The sequence below is a fragment of the Pyrus communis genome, chromosome 15 (genome assembly GCF_963583255.1).
Source record: "Pyrus communis chromosome 15, drPyrComm1.1, whole genome shotgun sequence".
Lineage (NCBI taxonomy): Eukaryota > Viridiplantae > Streptophyta > Magnoliopsida > Rosales > Rosaceae > Pyrus > Pyrus communis.
The window spans coordinates 535998-555042 of record NC_084817.1 but is presented as its reverse complement, the minus strand read 5'-3'; the positions used below and the strand labels follow the sequence as shown (position 1 = coordinate 555042).

Genomic DNA, 19045 nt, shown 5'->3' with positions numbered 1-19045 from the left:
ACGTCGTGTGCTTTGTGTTTCCAATGCCAAGGGGTGAGTACTGAGTAGTAGAAAAGGAATTTTAAAGACATAATTCCTCCGCAATCATTGGGTTTATGTCATCAAGATAGTAAATGATAGTGCTAGAAGATCAACTATTTTGGACTAAAATTTAATAAACCATACGATGTGATTGTTAACGATTGAATTATTACTTAAGTGCTAATTAATTTGCTTATTTTTTATTGGTTATACATCACATGGTTTGAAAATTTAGTCAAAAAATTTTGTCTGCCTAACATTAGTTGTAAACAAAGTCTCAAATGTTTTACCAAAAACAAATCTCCAAACTTTTGTATCAATTATCAGTCATTGGTTATTCAATGAGTGTTGCAGAGATGTATTTTGTTTGTCAAAAGTTAAAATATCGTGTCACAAGCGTACAAATGTGGAGTAGGTAATAAGTCAATACGCACTACAACGCAAATTCATCATGAAAAATGGATGTTAACGGACGTGGAGTTGAGCAACTATCTCTTTTTGTTTTCTTTGGAACCTCATCTTAGGAGACGTCCTTTCACATCACTAATACTTTTTGTCTACGTGTTAAGTTTAATCCTGATAAGAGAGAAATTTTATTTACTTGGAATCCCCTAGATATAAGTTGGTGGGATCAGAATGTTGATGGCTCTAGAATGATAAATTATAGATGAATTTGGGGTTGGTGGTGTATTAAGGGATCATCATGGAGATTGGTTGGGAAGCTTTGCTGTCAATTTGGGGCAAGGGCAGGGATGTTGTTATTGTTGGTAAAGTAAACTCCTATCGATAACCTTAATCTTGTCGACGCAATTGTACAAGGCTTTAGACTAATGATAAGACAAATTGAGAAGATATGAGTTGAAACATATTTATAGGGAGAAGAATTATGTAGTGGATTAGTTTTAATATGAATTTTGGCTTTATTTAAGATGTTGCGGGGGAAATCAACATAAAAATAAGCTGCAATTAGGTCAAAAGGCAAACAAACCCAAGCAAAACACATGATGACCCAATCAGCCTCTTGTTTGGACTGGATCAGCATTCATGGATGATACTTCTGGGGTATTTCGAATTCCCTTTGTTTCCTCTAACGTTTTAAGTTAGCTTTGATTTGTATTCCCCGCTTCCTTACAAAAAAAAAAAAAAACTGCAGACATGAGGGCGGCTACTAAGAGCAACAATCCCTCTCAGGAAATTAAGGGACATTTCATTTGTTCATAAAAAATAAGATACTACTTATAATACAAATTGATTTCATGGTTAGAACTTCAAATTACTTCACCTTCCTATAACTTAGATTAATTTAAAGTAAAAAATATTTTGTATAAACGAAAGAAATTTCATTTTCAATTGGGCTCAAGATTTGAAAAAATTTGATCCAATCCGAAAAATCAACATGGGCATAGGTTAATGTCGGGGGCAATTCAACAAAAATCCATTTTAGCCCAAAACATTAATTTTGAACTGTACAACCTAAAGGCCAATGTAACATGAAAGTTAGATACCCAAGAACCCAACCTAGTTCGCACGTGAAACACAACTATATTGTGCTCCAAAATTCTGGCAGAGCAGGATTCTTTTCTCATCTAATTTCTCTCCTTTCGCTTTTGTTTTATTTAAATGGTTACTATTTAGTTACATCAACATCTTGTTTTGAACTTTTTGTATAGAGAAAATGACAAAAAAAAAAAAAAAAAGTATGAGAGGAGGTAAGGGAAGAGGGTGATAATAGGAAAAGAGAGATTCCTACTCCAATTCCAATGAATGATTGCACATAGTGCCTTGCCAACTCGCCGTTGGGCCTAATAACTTTGATTTTTTTTTCTTTCAATAATTAAGTTTGTTTTTTCATGGAGAATGGAACAGAAAAAAGTTTGAGAGCTTCGAATTCGAATGAAGAAGTTTAAAAGGGCGTTTCATTTCCATAATGCTACTAGCCTCTTCATAAAGTCAGTGTGGGAATATATTTATATTAATGTGTTAGATATCAGTTTTATTATTATTAAAAAAAAAAAGAAAAATAAGAAGAAAGAGAACCCAATCAAAAACCTACTATGTTGTTTAAACAAAGATTAAGAAGATAACCAAACTTAGGCACTTGTCATCAGCTAACGACGACCCACGTGAGTCAACCTTGGGTGGTGGGCCCCCGCCCGAACAACTTTACCCAAAGACTCTAAATCAGGCGTGCAGCCGAAACGTTCCACGTGTGTCTTCCTCATTCGGCCACGCCCCAACACTGGCTGTCTTGCAGTTCACGATCTCTGCTTGGGACGACGATCACTTTTGGCTTTTTCTTGGTTGGACGATGCAACCAGGAAGGACAGGTGGCCTCGATGTTCGGCAGATCGCTTCCGGTGGGACCACGTTAGATTCTAAATCGTTTTCGGTTAGGGTAACTGAGGCAAAACCCTATAGCTTGATTATGCAGAGCTCCACGTTACCCTAAGTTGTTTCGTTTGATGGTTTCTAAAAACATGACTGGTTCACCCAAGTTTGGCTGGTTTAGTAGGAGAATGACTTATATAAAGTGAAAAAAATTTCGTGATTATTTATGTGCTCACGAGATATGTTATGTTAGAAGAGAGAAAGACTTGAATAGAGAGAACTAATCACGAGAAGTTAATAATCAGAATGTACTCAGTAGCAAAGTAAAAATTTGATTTCAATGAGGCTAGAATTTAAAAAAAAAAAAAAAAAATTTGCTTACATGACCTTGATTTATAGTTGAAGAAAATTGAAATTTAACCAAAAATTCATTGACAAAATAAGTAGTCAAAAGTTTTTTTCGAATTGAATATCATTTAGTTATTAAAATATATCAGGAAACCAACAAAATATATAAACAATAAATGTATTGAAATGTCTCACATCAACCATATCAATAACTAAATAATAGTTTAAATACCCTAATCTTACTTCAATTAATACCAAGATATTTTATAATAAAATCATATCCCTAACGGATTGTGAATATGATAATTACCAAATTGAAAACAGTATCAGTGTTATTAAAAGTGACCATTTAACCAGTTTATCTGATAATTCTACAAAACAGTTCAATTATTTGAACTATTCATATTACTAAACAGTCTCTATTTCGAATAATTTACCATAAAACTAAGAACTCCTTATAAAATTTATAAAATAAAAATACGTCAGTCCCAAGAGATTTGCAAGGATTATTCTAAAAAAAATAATGCAGCTGATTCGTCAAGGGGCTCACATTTTCCTGGAAAAAGCATGAATATAAAAGTTGATTAAAGAGAATGGAAATAAGTAGCGACGGACATGTGTCCCTCTGTTGGTTTGGCTTTCATAAATCAAAAACCATCGATTCAAAAGTCCTTTATGACTACACGGACCTTGCCTCCTTGGCAATGATAATTAGAATTCATAGCTATCCACCATCCAATGACCTGGACGTGTGTCACCTTCTGGTTGGTTAGGGTTGACCTTTAACAGTAAGGACAGACTAAAAGTTGGGTTTTTTTTGGGTACAAAACGAGGTGGTGATTGGAAAAGCAGCAGTTTTGCAAAAAGCAATTGAGAAGTAGGCAATCAGAGTCTCTAGGGTTGGGGTGGGGGCAGACTTTCGGATGTATGTATGATGGGTTGGGGGGCTTAATTAGTATTGGATGCAATGACGTGGTGGAATAAGGTTCTTTGGAACGGAATATAAGGAGTTGGAAGGATAGTAGTGGAGGCTCTACTGTTTTTGATTGATTTTTCTTGAGCCCCTACGGCGCTCTCTCTCTCTCCCGTCTTCAATCCATATTGTGCCGGTGGTAAAGAAAGAGATCTATATGAAGGAGATGAACGTGAAGATCAGTCATGGTTCTGAAGCTGCAGTAAGCAACGGTGGTGGTGGTGGGTATGGTGGCGCTGCTGTCTCGAGCTCAAGAGTTTCATCTCTCCTGGCCTCCAAAGATCGTGACTACCTTCTTTCTCCGACTGGAAACCAGGTATCTCTCTTTCAGTAAATTAAGTTTTTTTTCCTTTTAATTTTGTTCCTTCCGAAGGAGAAGAAAAGTCTAACTGAAATTTAGAGAAAAACACCTGACTGAAAACAGTTTTCTCTTATGGATAAAAATCCAAAGATATACGGAACATGAAACGAATATTTATGTCGGAATTTTTATGCAATCCGATTTAATAATTCTGAGATGGATCTGAGATATGTACTATCTCTGCAAGACATAAAATATGACTAAAAACATAGCTGCATATCTTCCCGTTAATCCTTGAACAAGACGAAGATTTATAATCATAGATTTAATGGAGGTCCATATGTGTGTGTGTGTTTCCCCTCCCCCCCCCTCCCCCCTCTTCTTTTCCCACTAAAGAAACCAAATCCCTTGTAGAAAAATCTCCGTCCCCTACCACACGAAGACGATAGTAGAACAACGTACTCTTGTGCGACTCAAACCTACGGAGGCCTCTGTATTTATATTGTTATACATAAGAGTACAAAACTAATTTAACAAGACGATAATAAATGATCGTGTTGTTCTTGGGGATATTTGCGAGTCTCTTGATCGATGATTAGAAAATGTCAAGATTCAACAAGATAAGAACGATCGAGTTTTGAATGTTACATTTTAAATTTGTGTGCTTGCACTTATGATAAATTTTCTTATTGTGTTGAGCTGAATTTTAGATGTATTGTGAGTCTATGAGTTATGCATAATACACACACACACATATAGACACACGTACGCGTACGCGGAGTCTTGGTTTATTAAGTATTTCATGCAAGAGTGCGTAAATTACGTAAAGCTTTTCTCACAATTCATGCATGCTATGCTGATGATCTATAGAACAAAGAAAAGGGAAATTTACAGTACGTATTTGACAAATTTTACCAAAATATGTAAATCTTCTAAACACCATCTTAGACGATCTCTAAAGGAGCTAGTAAACTTCAAGTGTTTTTCGTTAACCCATTTGACTGTATGCTACTTTAAAAATTTGTCACTCCAACCGAATTTTCAACTGGCTCTTCAAATTTCATCCTTCAGTTTAAAATATAAATATGTTTTTTTTGGTCAAAGAAAATATAAATATGTTAACTTTATCTTGTCGTCTAAGCCAAAATTTTAGTTTCAAAATCTTTACTAAATAATATTTTAGCAAAATATATAGCGGGACTTAATTTGCTCACTTGAAGGAATGCAAGATTAATTGCTAATTCTTCAATTTGCTAAGGGTTACTTCCTTTGTTTGAGATGCGTTTTTCTTGCGTGACAATAAATTTAACTAGCTATTCAATTGCTACATCTTTTGCAGATGCTTCTAGGAGCAATATTCAGAGTGATTATATTGTCATTTTATGAATTATTCTAAATGATTATAAGGGTTTTTTTAGATATAGGCCCTTTAATTATGAGGTTCGAGGTCATCCACCCTCCTTTATGATGATCAAACATTTGAGTACGCGAAAATTCGTTTTAAATTAAACAATTTAATTGTAGACGACCTCTCCAAAGAAAAAGTGAAACCTCTCTTAGCTCAACAACATATTATGTGCTTAATGATCTGTACATTTTTTAAGTAATTTCATTACCAAAGAAAATTAATCTCAAACTTAATTCTTGAAAAGTGTTATTGGTACTTTAAAAATCTTATTCTATACTCTTCATAAATATATATTTTTTTCTTAATATAAAAAATTTAAAATATAAAATAAAATTTTTGAAACGTTAATAATAATTCTGGAATTCTTATCGATCACTCTATCCACCTCACCATTGAAGTAACTTATTATTCTCAGTAATTTATTCTGTGAGTGTGGAAGATTGAAATTTACCAAACCAAAGCAGAAACGCAGCAAATTTTGACGCTATTTGTCACGAGATGAACATGATAAAGTGGTGTCACAGTCAAAGATGGACAACCACGCATTGCTGATTTTCTAAATCGACATGTGGCACCCTAATGTCAATTCCGTCCCACATCAATATTACTGGGGCAACACGCGGTCCAATCACGTCCGTCCACCTGCACGTTTATTTGGTACAACATCCGCTTTCGAGCTTAACTTAGATTCTTACCTGTGGGTGAAAACCAGCAAATTTCAGCTCATTGATCGATGTAGCCCTCTTGTCGGAATTGTTCAGGCGGTCCACACTTCCAGATGCTTCTGGTCCATGCACCCAGTACTTTGGATAAGTATTTGGCGTGGAATAATGAAAATAATAAAGGTCGACATACATGTTTTTTGAATGAAAGGGTCTTGGTCAATATCATTATTCTTTATAATATTGCGCCCTAAACCTTACGATATCAAAAAAATTATATTTTTATATTGTATTATCATTTGTATGATTTTTTAATAAAAATAGAATCCACATGTGTTAGTGGATTATTATTCTATTAAAGAAAATGTATATAAATAAATGGTAAGTATACTATTATTCTTACATTATTTCGTTCTGTTAAGGTATTTTCAGAAACCCGTCTTTACTATGTTAATTATGTACTCTATAGTTGATTCCAAATAAGTTAGTGTCGGGTAAAGAAAAGTTAATCGAGGAAATAATTTTAATTAGATCATTTTTAAAGGAGAGGCTAAATTTTACCGTAGAATGCCATGTAATTTTTTTTTATAGTTGATTCCAAAGAAGTTAGTGTACATTAAAGAAAAGTTAAGTAAATAATTTTAATTAAAACATCTTGAAAGTAGATGCTAAATCTTACGTAGGATGCTACATAATTTTTTTCTAACACTTTGGGCGGTATGTCAATATAACGTAAATTGACATAGAGATTGTGTGAGATCAATTTTGACGTATAAAAATTTAATGTGTTTTTACTTTTTAAATGTTTTGTTTTGTGGGTCCTAATAATGCACAAATTCTATAAATATTATTTAAAGGAATACAAAGAAATATGTGAGTTGGAGTAAAAGGACATTAGGCATCCACATTTAACATTTTAATATATTGCAGGTGACAGTTTCTGATCTTAATGAGAAGATAATAGGCATCTACTTCTCAGCCAATTGGTACCCGCCATGCTGGAACTTCAACCAAGTCCTGGTTGGCATCTACGAGCAGCTGAAGAGCAGTGGGTCCAACTTTGAGGTTGTGTACGTGTCATCTGACGAAGACTCTGAAGCCTTTAACAAATACCATGCATGCATGCCGTGGCTGGCGATTCCTTTCTCTGACTTGGACACCAAGAAAGCCTTGAACCGTAAGTTTGATGTGGAAAGTATTCCCAGCTTGGTTATTTTGCAACCTAATGATAACAAGGAAGAGGCGTTGAACGATGGAGTTGAAATTATCTACCGTTACGGGGTCGATGCCTTCCCTTTTACAAAACAAAGGTTGGAGGAATTGCAAGATGAGGAGAAGGCGAGGCATGAGAACCAAACTCTGACCAATTTACTAACAAACCATGATAGAGATTATCTTTTGGGTCACCCCACGCCTAAACAGGTAAAATTTTGTCTATACTTTCGAGCATGCCTTATCCAAGTACATATAATCTTGCTATGAAATTTTTAATGTTGTTAATACTGTGTCGATATTGATATTATTTTCTCAAAACGTACTGACATGCTATTAGATATTTTAGACAATGTCGTAGATGATGCACAAAGAACTCTTGCAGTATAACATATATGCATGAGATATTATATTCATACATCCCAAATTATTTCTCCCGCACCTTTTTAAATTTTTAATATTTTCTACACACCACTAACCCTGATAGAAAAAAAGAAAAAAAAAAGAAAAAAGAAAGGTATGGGAGAAGTAATTTGGGGTGTGTGAATATAATCTCCCATTTTATATCTCTTGTGCACACAGGTGTCAGTTGCTTCATTGAGAGGCAAAACCATTGGACTCTACTTCTCAGCTCAATGGTGTCGTCCGTGCGTTAATTTCGCTCCAAGGTTGATCTCCATCTACGACATGATTAAGGAGAAAGTGCTAGTGGATGATCACGACGGAGAAGACTTCGAGATAGTATTTGTGTCGAGTGATCGTGACCAAACTTCGTTCGACTCATACTTCAACACCATGCCATGGCTAGCGTTACCCTTTGGGGATCCAAACATAAAAGAACTTGTCAAGCATTTTGACGTCAAAGGTATCCCTCGTTTGGTAATTTTAGGGCCTGATGGTAAAACTGTGACCCAGCAGGGCAGAAATCTTATAAACTTATACAAAGAAAATGCGTATCCCTTTACGGATGCCAAAGTGGAGTTGCTGGAGAAGAAAATGGATGAAGAGGCTAAGAACCTCCCTCGGTCGGTGTACCACGGAGGGCATCGACACGAGCTGAATTTGGTGTCGGAGGGCAACGGAGGAGGGCCCTTCATATGTTGTGATTGTGATGAACAAGGATGTGGTTGGGCTTACCAGTGTCTTGAATGTGGATATGAGGTGCACCCCAAGTGTGTGACTGCTACCACTCCCAATAGCAATACCAACACCAATAGGTGATTTATTGAAGCTTATTAATATTACTAAATTACTAATTAAACTTGTGCTGTATTATACAATTTGTGATCTCGGTTTTTAACTAAGGTTTGGGATTGAGAATAATTAATTCCCTATTTAATCATTTTGTATGTAACATTGTTCTAATTTTTAAAGTAATTTGGACTTCATTATCAGTTATTATCGATCCTTATGATCCATTGGCTTCTAATCCATACGATTTTTTTTTTTTTTTTTTTTGGTTGTTATTAAGGGGATGGTGAGGATTCGAAAATTTAAAACCCGAGATACGTGGCTGGAAACCCAACATCCTATTCACTAGAATATTGGATCACATGTAGTCTAATCCTTATGATTCATTGTCATTGTTCACCGTGGTGTTAGTTCTGGCAATTATTTCCTGGCATGCTTGTAAGTTCAATTATTCCGTGGCATGCTTTCCATTACAGAAATAAAGCAGCTGATGAATGCCGTCGGTACTCGAAATTTTTTATCTTCATGCTCGAATTTCACTTGACATTAATAATATCTAGTTTACATTAATTTGTTCTTCTTTTCTGGTTAGGCCGACGTTGATAAGAACGGGACTCTAGATTACATTGAATTTATAACTGCCACCATGCATCGCCATAAACTGGAGAGGGACGAACATTTGTACAAGCTTTCCAGTTCTTCGACAAGGATAATAGCTGGTTAGTTTAATCAATTTAATTAATCCAGAGTTTCGATAATTAAGTTCTACTGAATCATCATTGACTGGTTTAAGCTGTTCAGGTTTATCACCAGAGATGAACTGAGACAAGCAATGATTGAATATGGTATGGGGGACGACGCTACTATTGACGAAATCATGAATGATGTGGAAACAGATAAAGTAATCATCTACACACAAATACTTATTATATGTACACACATTTATATATTTGCGCGTGTATGTATATGTATGTATATTGCCGTTGTGTTTCTCCAGATGACTGAAGTCTTAAATTTTTTGTAGGATGAAAAAATCAATTACGAGGAGTTTGAGGAGATGATGAGGGTTTGAGGCCGTCACGATTATGATGATAAACTCAAAGCTCTGCTTGACTGCCTCTGTAAAGTAAACCAATGTCCATAAACAAACTCAAGCTGTTATATATCATACGGCCATGTATCATACGCACTACCTGGCCAAATTAATAACAAGAATATACAAATTACATGCTGTAAATATAAATATGTTGGGCTAAATTGACTTTGAAGCTTTCCGTATTATGAAATTTATGGAATAGAAATAAACAATACTTATTACAAACTTTTAGTCAAAAATAAAATTTGACGAACATTAGGCACTAAATTGTTGTGTCAACTGGCTGTAAAACTTGGGGACTCACTTTCGAAAAACGACAAAACGTTTTCTTTTGTTTTCAAATTACTACCTTAGTTATTAAATTATATGTAATAAAACTCAGTTTCTTAATACTGTTCATTAACAGTGAAATGGCGAAATTACCCTTAAAAATTTTCCTTTTATTCGTTATCTTTCTTGCTTTCCACAGTTAGAGGACGGTTGTGCCCTTCACTTCCACGCGTCTTTGATCGCCGCTTTTTGCTTTCTCTTTATTTTTCAGTTCCTTTTGACTGCATTTAATCGAACTTTTACCCCCATTGCATTTGGTTCTCTTGTTTTCCACCCGTTTGCTCTCTCTTCCTCTCTCTCTCTCCCAGATTTAGCTTTTTCCCGTATGTTGTATCTTTTGGCTGATTTTGTGGGTTAGTGCTGTGGGTCTTGGTGAGTTATTTGGTTTTCTTGCCACATGGGATTTCAATTTTTTTTTTTTTCATGGTTTATGTGTGGTCGTCTAATGTGTTTTGATTTTTTATTTCAGAAAAAGTTAAGGATACGATCAAACGTTTACTGATGAGTTTCTATTTTTTTGATTGTATGTGATTTAATTTTTTTCAAGCTTTGGGTGTACTTTTCTGATCTGCCTTGATTTTTAGTTGCAGCAAGAGTTGTTGCTCGAATTTCCAGTTTTTCTCTGCAGCTTTGCAAGCTCTTTATCATCAAGGTATATAATTTTTTTCCTTTTTCCTGAATCTTTTGTTGGATGGAATGGTTTTTTGTTTTTTTTCGGAGGGACTATGTTTTGTTTGCATATGAGTTTTTTGTGGTTTTTGTTTGGATATTTCAGTTTTGGCCATTTGCAAATAGTTTTTCTCAATAAATAATGAAAAATGGGTCTCTGCTTTTTGTGAAATAGTTGTGAGTGATTGAATAATATTTACATTGCAATTAATAAAGTTAGCTTTAATTGTGGTAAAATCAATTGTAAATTATCCAAAATGACAATATGATTGGAAACGCTATGGCGACGACAACCAGCAATCTTTGATGCTGTGAAGATAACAATTTTAGTCTTTTTGGATTGAGAATGCCAAACTAATAAATTTATTGAAAAATTACAAGATCTTAAAAATATGCAGATTTGAAAATGTGTAAAATTGTATACGTTTTTTTTAAAGAAAAGCAAAACAACAAATATATATATTTTTAAATAGTTTTCGGCATCGAATTTTGATTTGTTTATTTGCAGAGGAAGGAGAATGTGACCCGATTAGCTATAAGCTTGCAGTAAACTTTTATATTTGTTTAGGGTTATGAGAATTCTTACAAAAAGAAAACAACTCAGATTATAATTTTCCGTTTAAAACTGTTTTTAAAGCAACTGATGGTAAGACAAACAAAATGTTACAAAAAAAATATTAAAAAAATGTGATAAAGCAACTGTTGGTAAGGTAAAAAAATCTAAAAAAATGTGAGTTAAACCCGGTGTGGCACGACAAGTCTTTCTTTTAGTCCAGAAAAAGATAAAAAAAATTGGGGGCAGGACAAAAAAGGATGATAAAGCAACTGATGGTAAGGCCAAAAAAAAAAAAATTATATATATATATATATATATGAGTTAAATCCGGCGTGGCACGATAAGTCTTTCTTTTAGTCCAGAAAAAGATAAAAAAAAAAAAAAAAAAAAATGATGGCAGGACAAAAAAATAATTAAAAAAATGTGACAAAGCAATGTATGTTTGTAAGCTCTATTCTCTTTTATTTCTCTTTTCTTTCCTGCATGTTTGCTGTCTTATTTTCTTTTCTTTTTGCTTTTGGCTTCTGCTTTTTCTCCTTTTTTTTCTTTCATTTGTAGCTTCTTTTTTTTTTTTTTCTCCTGATGATCAATACTGTTTTTTCTGCAGTGACTGCTTCAATAAAATTTTTTTTTGCTCATGTGTTAAAAGGATGTTGGCATGTGTTATCCAAAATAAATAAGTATTGATTCACATTTTTTTGTGTGCAAATAGTTGATCCTTACATGAATTCCTCATTCTTTTTGTGTATATAAACAATGGGCTCTTTAGGATCACTGCCAAGGGGGAATACTAGGTTAACCATTTTTGTATACTAATGATAAGACATTTGATAATGTTTTTTCCGCAAATTATATAAACTTAGACATATTTGTAAAAATATTTGTTCCATTTTCTGTTTAGTATTTATAACACTCTTTGCATATTTATATGTTAAAAATATAATCTATAGTCATATTTTCGTTTCCGTAACAACATACGGGTAAAATTTACTAGTTCCTAACTAAAACTCTTTTTGTGTCTAACTATTTAGGCCTCCGTTACCTATCAACGTACCATGTGGAAGCTAAGATTTCGGTTAGACGAAAACTTATGTAAATGTTAGGTAGTAATGTGAAAAAAAATGAAACATTGTGTGTTTTTTTTACAGCGGGCTCGAACCTCAGGGGGCTGTTATGTAATTAGATCGCATGATTAAGATAAAGATTACACGACATGTCGCTCAAACGTGGACGTATTTTGTTCTGGTGTGCTGGTATTCTGGTTGGCACTTTTGGAGGGAACTGGTTACAGAGGAAACCATGACAAGGCAACCTCTGAATCTGCTAGAAAATCTGCACAAAACACTGCTCCAATTTCTAAACCCCTTCACAGCTTCCTCATCGCAGGTGCGTCAAGCCCGCGCACAAATCCTCAAAACCGGCCTCTCCAACGACACCAATCTCACCACCAAGCTCCTCTCTCTTTACGCCAACAATTTGGGAGTGGGGGTTCAGATTCACTGCTCCGTGATCAAGCAGGGACTTGTGTCAGACAAATGTATCGTAAGCGCGCTTATTGATATGTATGGGAAGTGTGCCTGCACACTTGAGATGTCACGGTTGTTCGATGAAATGGATCAAACGGATGTTGGTGCTTGCAATGCTTTAGTCACAGGGCTTTCGCGAAATGGTCTTGTTGACAACGCACTGGAGATATTCCGGTGGTTTAAGGGCCAAGGAATGGAACCGAATATTGTCTTGGACCTCGATAATTGCTAGTTGTTCTCAGAATGGGAAGGATATGGAGGCTTTGGAGCTATTCAGAGAGATGCAGATTGAGGGTGTGAAGCCAAACTTTGTGACCATCCCTTGCTTCCAGCGTGCGGCAACATTGCAGCCTTGATGCACGGGAAGGCAACCCACTGTTTTGCTCTCAGGATGGGGATCTCTAACAATGTGTATGTGGGTAGCGAGTTGATTGATATGTACGCGAAATGCGGAAAAATCCACTTGTCTCGGCTTTGTTTTGATAAAATGCACACCAGAAAATGGTCAGAAGCCCGATTTCATCAGCTTTACTTGCATACCGTCCGCATGCAGCCAGAAGGGTTTAACGGAAGAAGGATGGAATTATTTTAACAGTATGTCAAAGGAGCATTGTCTAAAAGAGAGTGGAGCATTATGCTTGCCTGGTGACACTTCTCGTACGGGCTGGAAAACTTGATGAGGCTGATTCCATGATCAAGAAAATGCCGTTTGAACCAGATGCTAGTGTTTTGGGAGCTTTTACTAAGTTCTTGTGGAGTACACAGTAATGTGACTTCAGGCGAGTCTGTTGCAAAGAAGCTCTTCAATTTGGAACCGAAAAATTACGGAAACTACATTCTTCTGTCAAATATTTATGGTTCTGAGGGCATGTGGGCGGAAGTCGATAGGGTGAGGGATACAAGGAAGAGTCATGGTTTGAGGAAGAACCCTGGCTGCAGTTGGATTGAACTGAAGAATAGAGTGCGCATGCTTCTTGCAGGAGACAAAGGCGCATCCGCAAATGAACCAAATTATTGACAAGGTGGATCAACTGAGCTCGGAGATGAAGAAATCTGGATACTTTCCCAATACCGACTTTGTATTGCAAGATGTGGAGGAACAGGACAAGGAACACCTTCTGTGCGGACGGTGAAAAGTTGGCGGTGGCGTTAGGGCTTCAGAACACTCCTCCGGGGTCCTCCATCAGGGTGATTAAGAACCTCAGGATATGTGGGGTTGCCATGCTGTGAAGCAAGAGAGATTTCGGTCAGAGATAACAATCGTTTTCGTCATTTTAAAGACGGAGTTTGTTCTTGTGGGGATTATTGGTGAACTATCAGCACGTCTGACTAGGGGCTTACTCTTCAAAAGGATGAAGTTTCTTCAAGTTCAAGCTACTAAGTCCGACGCATAATCGTTCCATTTATAGGCCCCTCTGTTCGACTTTTCCATGCCGTGCTCAACGAAACTGAGCTTATTGCTACTTTTGGCTATAAAATACAACGTGGATGGAAGGGTTGGGAAATCCTCCCGGCGTGTACATGGCGGAACTAGGACTTGAAGACACCTCAATTCAAAGGATGAATCTCCTTTTGACGTACTCATGTAGTGCCCTCGTTTGTTTGCTTCAGTTCATCATCTTTACAAGAACGAATGATTGCATCTCTTCAATAAATTCGACAAGAAGGCAGTCTTCAATAAGTCCGGTGTCTATCATGTTGTAAGTAAATTCGACTAGGCACCAGTAGTACAAGAAAACTGAAGAATTTAAATGCTAATAGTACAAAAGAATGTACAAATTGAGAAAATGTGACAACATTATAAAGGTTAAAACAAATTTGTAATTACATCGTTCCTCTCGATAAAAATATGTTTTTTGGTATAACTTCACTGTAATCTCAAGGTATAAATTGCTGAGAGACCAGAAAATCAAGTGAATGGTGGTTCAGACCATACCATACGCACTCAGTTAGAATCGGATGGCTGCTTTCATTTGTCAGGGATCCTAAATCTGCTAACTTCCATGGACGACCTGCACAGCTTAACTCTCTTCATATCCTGATGAACACATAAAGAAATTAGACAATGAAGTCAAGGAAAACTATTGATGGATTATTGCAAGATGTTTTAGATTTTGGACGCCACCTTGCAAGGGCTTTTTGTTACGTCCAGGCAACATCTCGTTTTTTAAGGACTAGAATACGGATGTAAATCATCACATAAACCCAAGGCTAACCACCAGTTACAGGACATCTAGCAAAATCCTAACTTTCGAGCATATTTTATGCAGAATGTCAATTAATTGAGCAAGGCGTATTCACATATTAATGATCGAAAGTAACAACGCTGTACCTTTACATAAAACGACTTAGACTTTGTACTCTTCAAGATGCATCCATTTTGTAGACGACCACTTGTTACCAATTATCACAGGGCATCCGCCTATGACAGCGTATAAAATGAATAAAAATCAGTAACAATATATGTTGGATAACCCAAAAAAACAGAGAGCAGAGAGTGCAAAAGAGCTTGCCATGCAAACTTGACGGGTCTAGAGTTGCATCGGGCCTCATGCTCCAGAATAGCAGTGCATCACCCATTTTAGGTTTCACTGCAAGTCCCTGTTTACCACATTCAGATAATTCATTCCACCATGGCACAGAGCTGATATTCCCCTTTGCAGCAGGAAACACCGTCTCACCGCCTTCTTCAACATCTGACCTGAATCAATGGCAGAAGAAATGGTAGATTAGAAAGAGAACGCTGAAAAAACCAGAGACATAAGACACGGTAATGTGATACAAATTAAGTTACTTTAGTAAATATATTGAACGTGTGGGAAGAGAAAAACAATCTTACAGATACATCAAAAGAGTAGCAACCCGTTGGCCACCATTCTTGGTGTTGAACTCATCTAGGAAGTAATCAAAATGTGCATCGTATTTCTGCCCAACTTCATAGTGGAGAATCTGAAGTCCTTCTCCATGCTCTGAAAATTGCACGCAAGAATAAAAATCAGCAGATAATCATAACACTGAGATATAACCGATACATGGAGATAAAAGCACTTAGGAAGCAAAAAGAATTAATCCAAATTTGTATTTCAGCATCATTGAACAATATTATAGTTGTAAAACTCTTTTCCTTTTGAAATTTATGCGATAAAAAGGCATTTGATTTAAACGAGAGGTGTCACGGACTCACGGTACAAGGCACTAATCAAATAATCATTTGACAACAACAACAACAAAGCCTTTTCCCACTAAGTGGGGTCGGCTATAAGAAACATGGAGGTGTAGTAGAAGAAACTTGGAGGTGTAGTAGCATCATACCTACAGGAATGAAAGTGAAGTCTGCTATTCTCTTCTCGATATCCCTAATTATCTTATCGCGTCCTCTCTTCAGAAACATTCCAGAGCTTGTGCGCACCCTGCAGAGAAGGATTTCTCAGGCATCGTAAAATATTTCTAAGGTGACACCAAGACTACATTTATAGATGTAGAGATCGAAATGCTTAGAAATGCATACCTACTATCTTTGCTTTTCCCAGTCTTGCTATCAACAACCGATGACTTTACCATATGAGGTTTAGCAAGGTTTATCAAGTAGTCACATTCTTCCTTGGACTGTTCAAAATCATATCAAGGTTAACATTCCGGAGCTTTTCGTTAAAGTTCCCCATTCAAGGGAAACTAATGAAAAAGACTTGAAAAACTTTGAGTTTTAACGATAATGACAAAATAAAAAGTAAAATGAATAGTATCATGATTGACTTTTTAGTGTAAAAATGTGATTTTTCGTTAAATTAAACAGTAGAGGAGCTTTTCGTTAAAGTTTCTTTTATTCAACACTAATTTGCATAATTCACATTTCACGTTTCTCACAAAATATAAAATTAAGATCAAACCATAATCTGAAACACATAAAACAGATTAATTAATTAAAATGAGCAAAACTAACCAAGAAATTATGATATATGAAGGCTCTGGGCTCCCAAGAAATCACTTCCGTCCACTGCTCTACTCTATTCCCCAATCCATCACCTCTGACAAACAAAATTGCATTTATTTACTTAAATCCAGAAAAAATGATGATAAAAGGAAAGCAAATTAACTTAAACTATGAACAGATCGAATTCACTTAAGAGCGAAATGCGCACCTCTCGAAGGTTTTCCGCCTAAAAGAGCTGAGATCGTTAGGTGAAGAGTCGTCGGTGCTGACCGGAAGCGAAAAGATTCCGAAAGCGAGAAGCATAAGAAGCACCACCGATAGCATGAGCAGCATCGACAAGACGAGCATGAACGTCGACCATTTCTTGCTCTGCAACCGACCGTACCTTCCCTTCGCCATTGTTGAACGAGCTCCGAAACCCTAGACCTCTGATCTGGATGCAAAAACCCTAATTCTCATGCAAAAGCGATCGCTGAGTGCTTAAATTCTGAGTTCCCTGAGGACTCGCCACTCGGGGACACGGAAGCTTTCAGAATCTCAGTGAGGGAGATGGTCTGAACGCCAAGCAAATGATTATGTCATTTTTGAAACGTGTCCGTTATTGATAGGTCGGAAGGTTAACTATCAACTAGTCAAGCTGACGAAATTACCCTGGTGTTTGAATTTTGGGAGGGTTAATTAATAGGTATTTTGGTGATTTCGTCTGTGGCGGTTTTATTTTCCAGCTTTTGGAGTGTTGTAGGCTGCACACTGGTTATATTCAGGAAATCTAAGTGCTAATTTGAATGTGCTTTTAAAATGAGTAAAAGCGTTTTTGGTGAAAATGTTTGTGGAACCAATTATTTGTAAAAATGCAATTAAATTCTCAAAAAACACTTAAAGTGTTTCTTAGAAAAATCACATAACTGATACTTATTGCAAAAAACACTTTAAATGCTTTTGAAATCAAAAAATATTTTCTCTAAAAACGATTTCAATCATTTTAAAAACACATTCAAACGAGTTCTAATTAATTGTTTTTCTTTTCTTTTTCTTATTTTTTGCCTGCAGTTTTGAATAACAAAATTGGTTGCATTTGGCACTAATGTAAAATTGGGGCTAAAAAGAACACACTAACAAGAATCGAGCACGCCCGATTTAGATCTGGTTTGGTACTGAGGTGATTCTGAAAAAAGTTGGTATCAAAAAAAGCTAGGAGCTGTTTTTGTGTTTGGTAAACATTCAGCTTCAGCTTTTTTTCACAGTTTTGGATGAAAAAAAGTCAAAAACAAGAAGCTGCAAAACCCAGCTTTGAAAAATCGGCTTTTTTTCACATCTGTTTTACATAAAAGTTTACTAAACACTATAATACTGTTTTTTTTTTTTCAAAAACACTTTTACAAAAAAATTTACCAAACACTCTGCTGCTTTATTTCACAGCCGCTTATTCTCACAGCACAGCAGAATCAGTTTTTTTTAAAAGTACAACAATACCAAACCAGCCCTTACTTACGTCAATTGATTCTCCTTTGATTTACTCAATTCAAAATCAAAAACAAAAGTGGGCACGTAGAGAAATGGAGCGTGTGGATATTTCATGTTAAAAATGTCGCTATGCTGCGGCATGAATCCAAAGCGAGTTCGAGTGGCAGCAAAATCCCTGAACAATATTTGAGGAGTTTCTAACAAAAACCAATCAACCTTCTGCCTTTCCTAACTTAAAAGGATCCATCTTTCTCTACGTAAAGATATATGAGGCTTTGAAAAAGTGAAAGGAACCTGAGCTAATACTGAATCAAATAGGCTTAATTTCTAAAACTTCCCAATGGATCTGATCAGCAAGCAGGTGCGAGCAATCATAGCGACTCGAAGTGAAAAACGGAGTGCCAACTGTCCTCCTCCCACTCCTTTATTTAGGTTTGAGACCGACAACGTAAGATAAACATACACACGCAGTTACGAGCAATATCAACAAAAAATCTATCTTAAGACTCTTATCAGCATCACCTACTCCACGCTATATCATTCAAAGCAATCACACAATCACAGATACATAAGCCATTGAGATAAAAATGGACTTTCCGAGATAACGCTAGCTTCTTCAATTCTACAGTGAATTATGCTCACTGAAACCAGATTTGGTATCCTATTTCTGCTAAACAAAATTTCAATCAAGCAGACACATGACACATTTCTGGTCGGAGATTAACAAGAGATTCTTAGTGTCACTGATTTTATACAACTTCTAGTCATGATTGTATACAACTGGTGATACAACATATTTTCTCGAGATCATTGGACCTCCATTCATTCCCTCTTCAAACCTTCCTGAGCTCTAGCAATTGGTTATTGTAATTTGTCTCATAAACTTGGTGCCTTGACACTTTATGTTGTTTCAAATCAACCCGATTTATGTTGTTTCAAACCAACCCTTATGCACTAGTCGGGTAGCGGATTGGGGCATAACGCCTAGGCAGGCGCCTAGACAAACAAGACAGATTTAAATAAATCTAA

General features: G+C 36.0%; 2 protein-coding genes across 2 annotated transcripts; one reads left to right on the top strand and one right to left on the bottom strand.

The window, feature by feature from the left end:
• The first annotated feature begins 3620 nt into the window (after positions 1 to 3620).
• Positions 3621 to 9673, top strand: LOC137717305 (probable nucleoredoxin 2). Its single transcript, XM_068456615.1, has 6 exons — positions 3621 to 3986; positions 6972 to 7463; positions 7836 to 8470; positions 9037 to 9163; positions 9246 to 9345; positions 9469 to 9673. The coding sequence occupies exons 1-4, from the start codon at positions 3828 to 3830 to the stop codon at positions 9062 to 9064; spliced, it is 1314 nt and encodes a 437-aa protein (XP_068312716.1). The 5' UTR covers positions 3621 to 3827; the 3' UTR covers positions 9065 to 9163; positions 9246 to 9345; positions 9469 to 9673.
• A 4676-nt stretch (positions 9674 to 14349) lies between these two features.
• LOC137717306 (probable prolyl 4-hydroxylase 3) lies at positions 14350 to 17100 on the bottom strand. The gene is made up of 8 exons (XM_068456616.1): positions 16761 to 17100; positions 16562 to 16646; positions 16130 to 16227; positions 15934 to 16031; positions 15461 to 15590; positions 15135 to 15322; positions 14954 to 15043; positions 14350 to 14659 (listed from the first exon to the last, which is right to left on the bottom strand). The coding sequence occupies exons 1-7, from the start codon at positions 16949 to 16951 to the stop codon at positions 14970 to 14972; spliced, it is 864 nt and encodes a 287-aa protein (XP_068312717.1). The 5' UTR covers positions 16952 to 17100; the 3' UTR covers positions 14350 to 14659; positions 14954 to 14969.
• Between the last annotated feature and the right edge of the window lie 1945 nt (positions 17101 to 19045).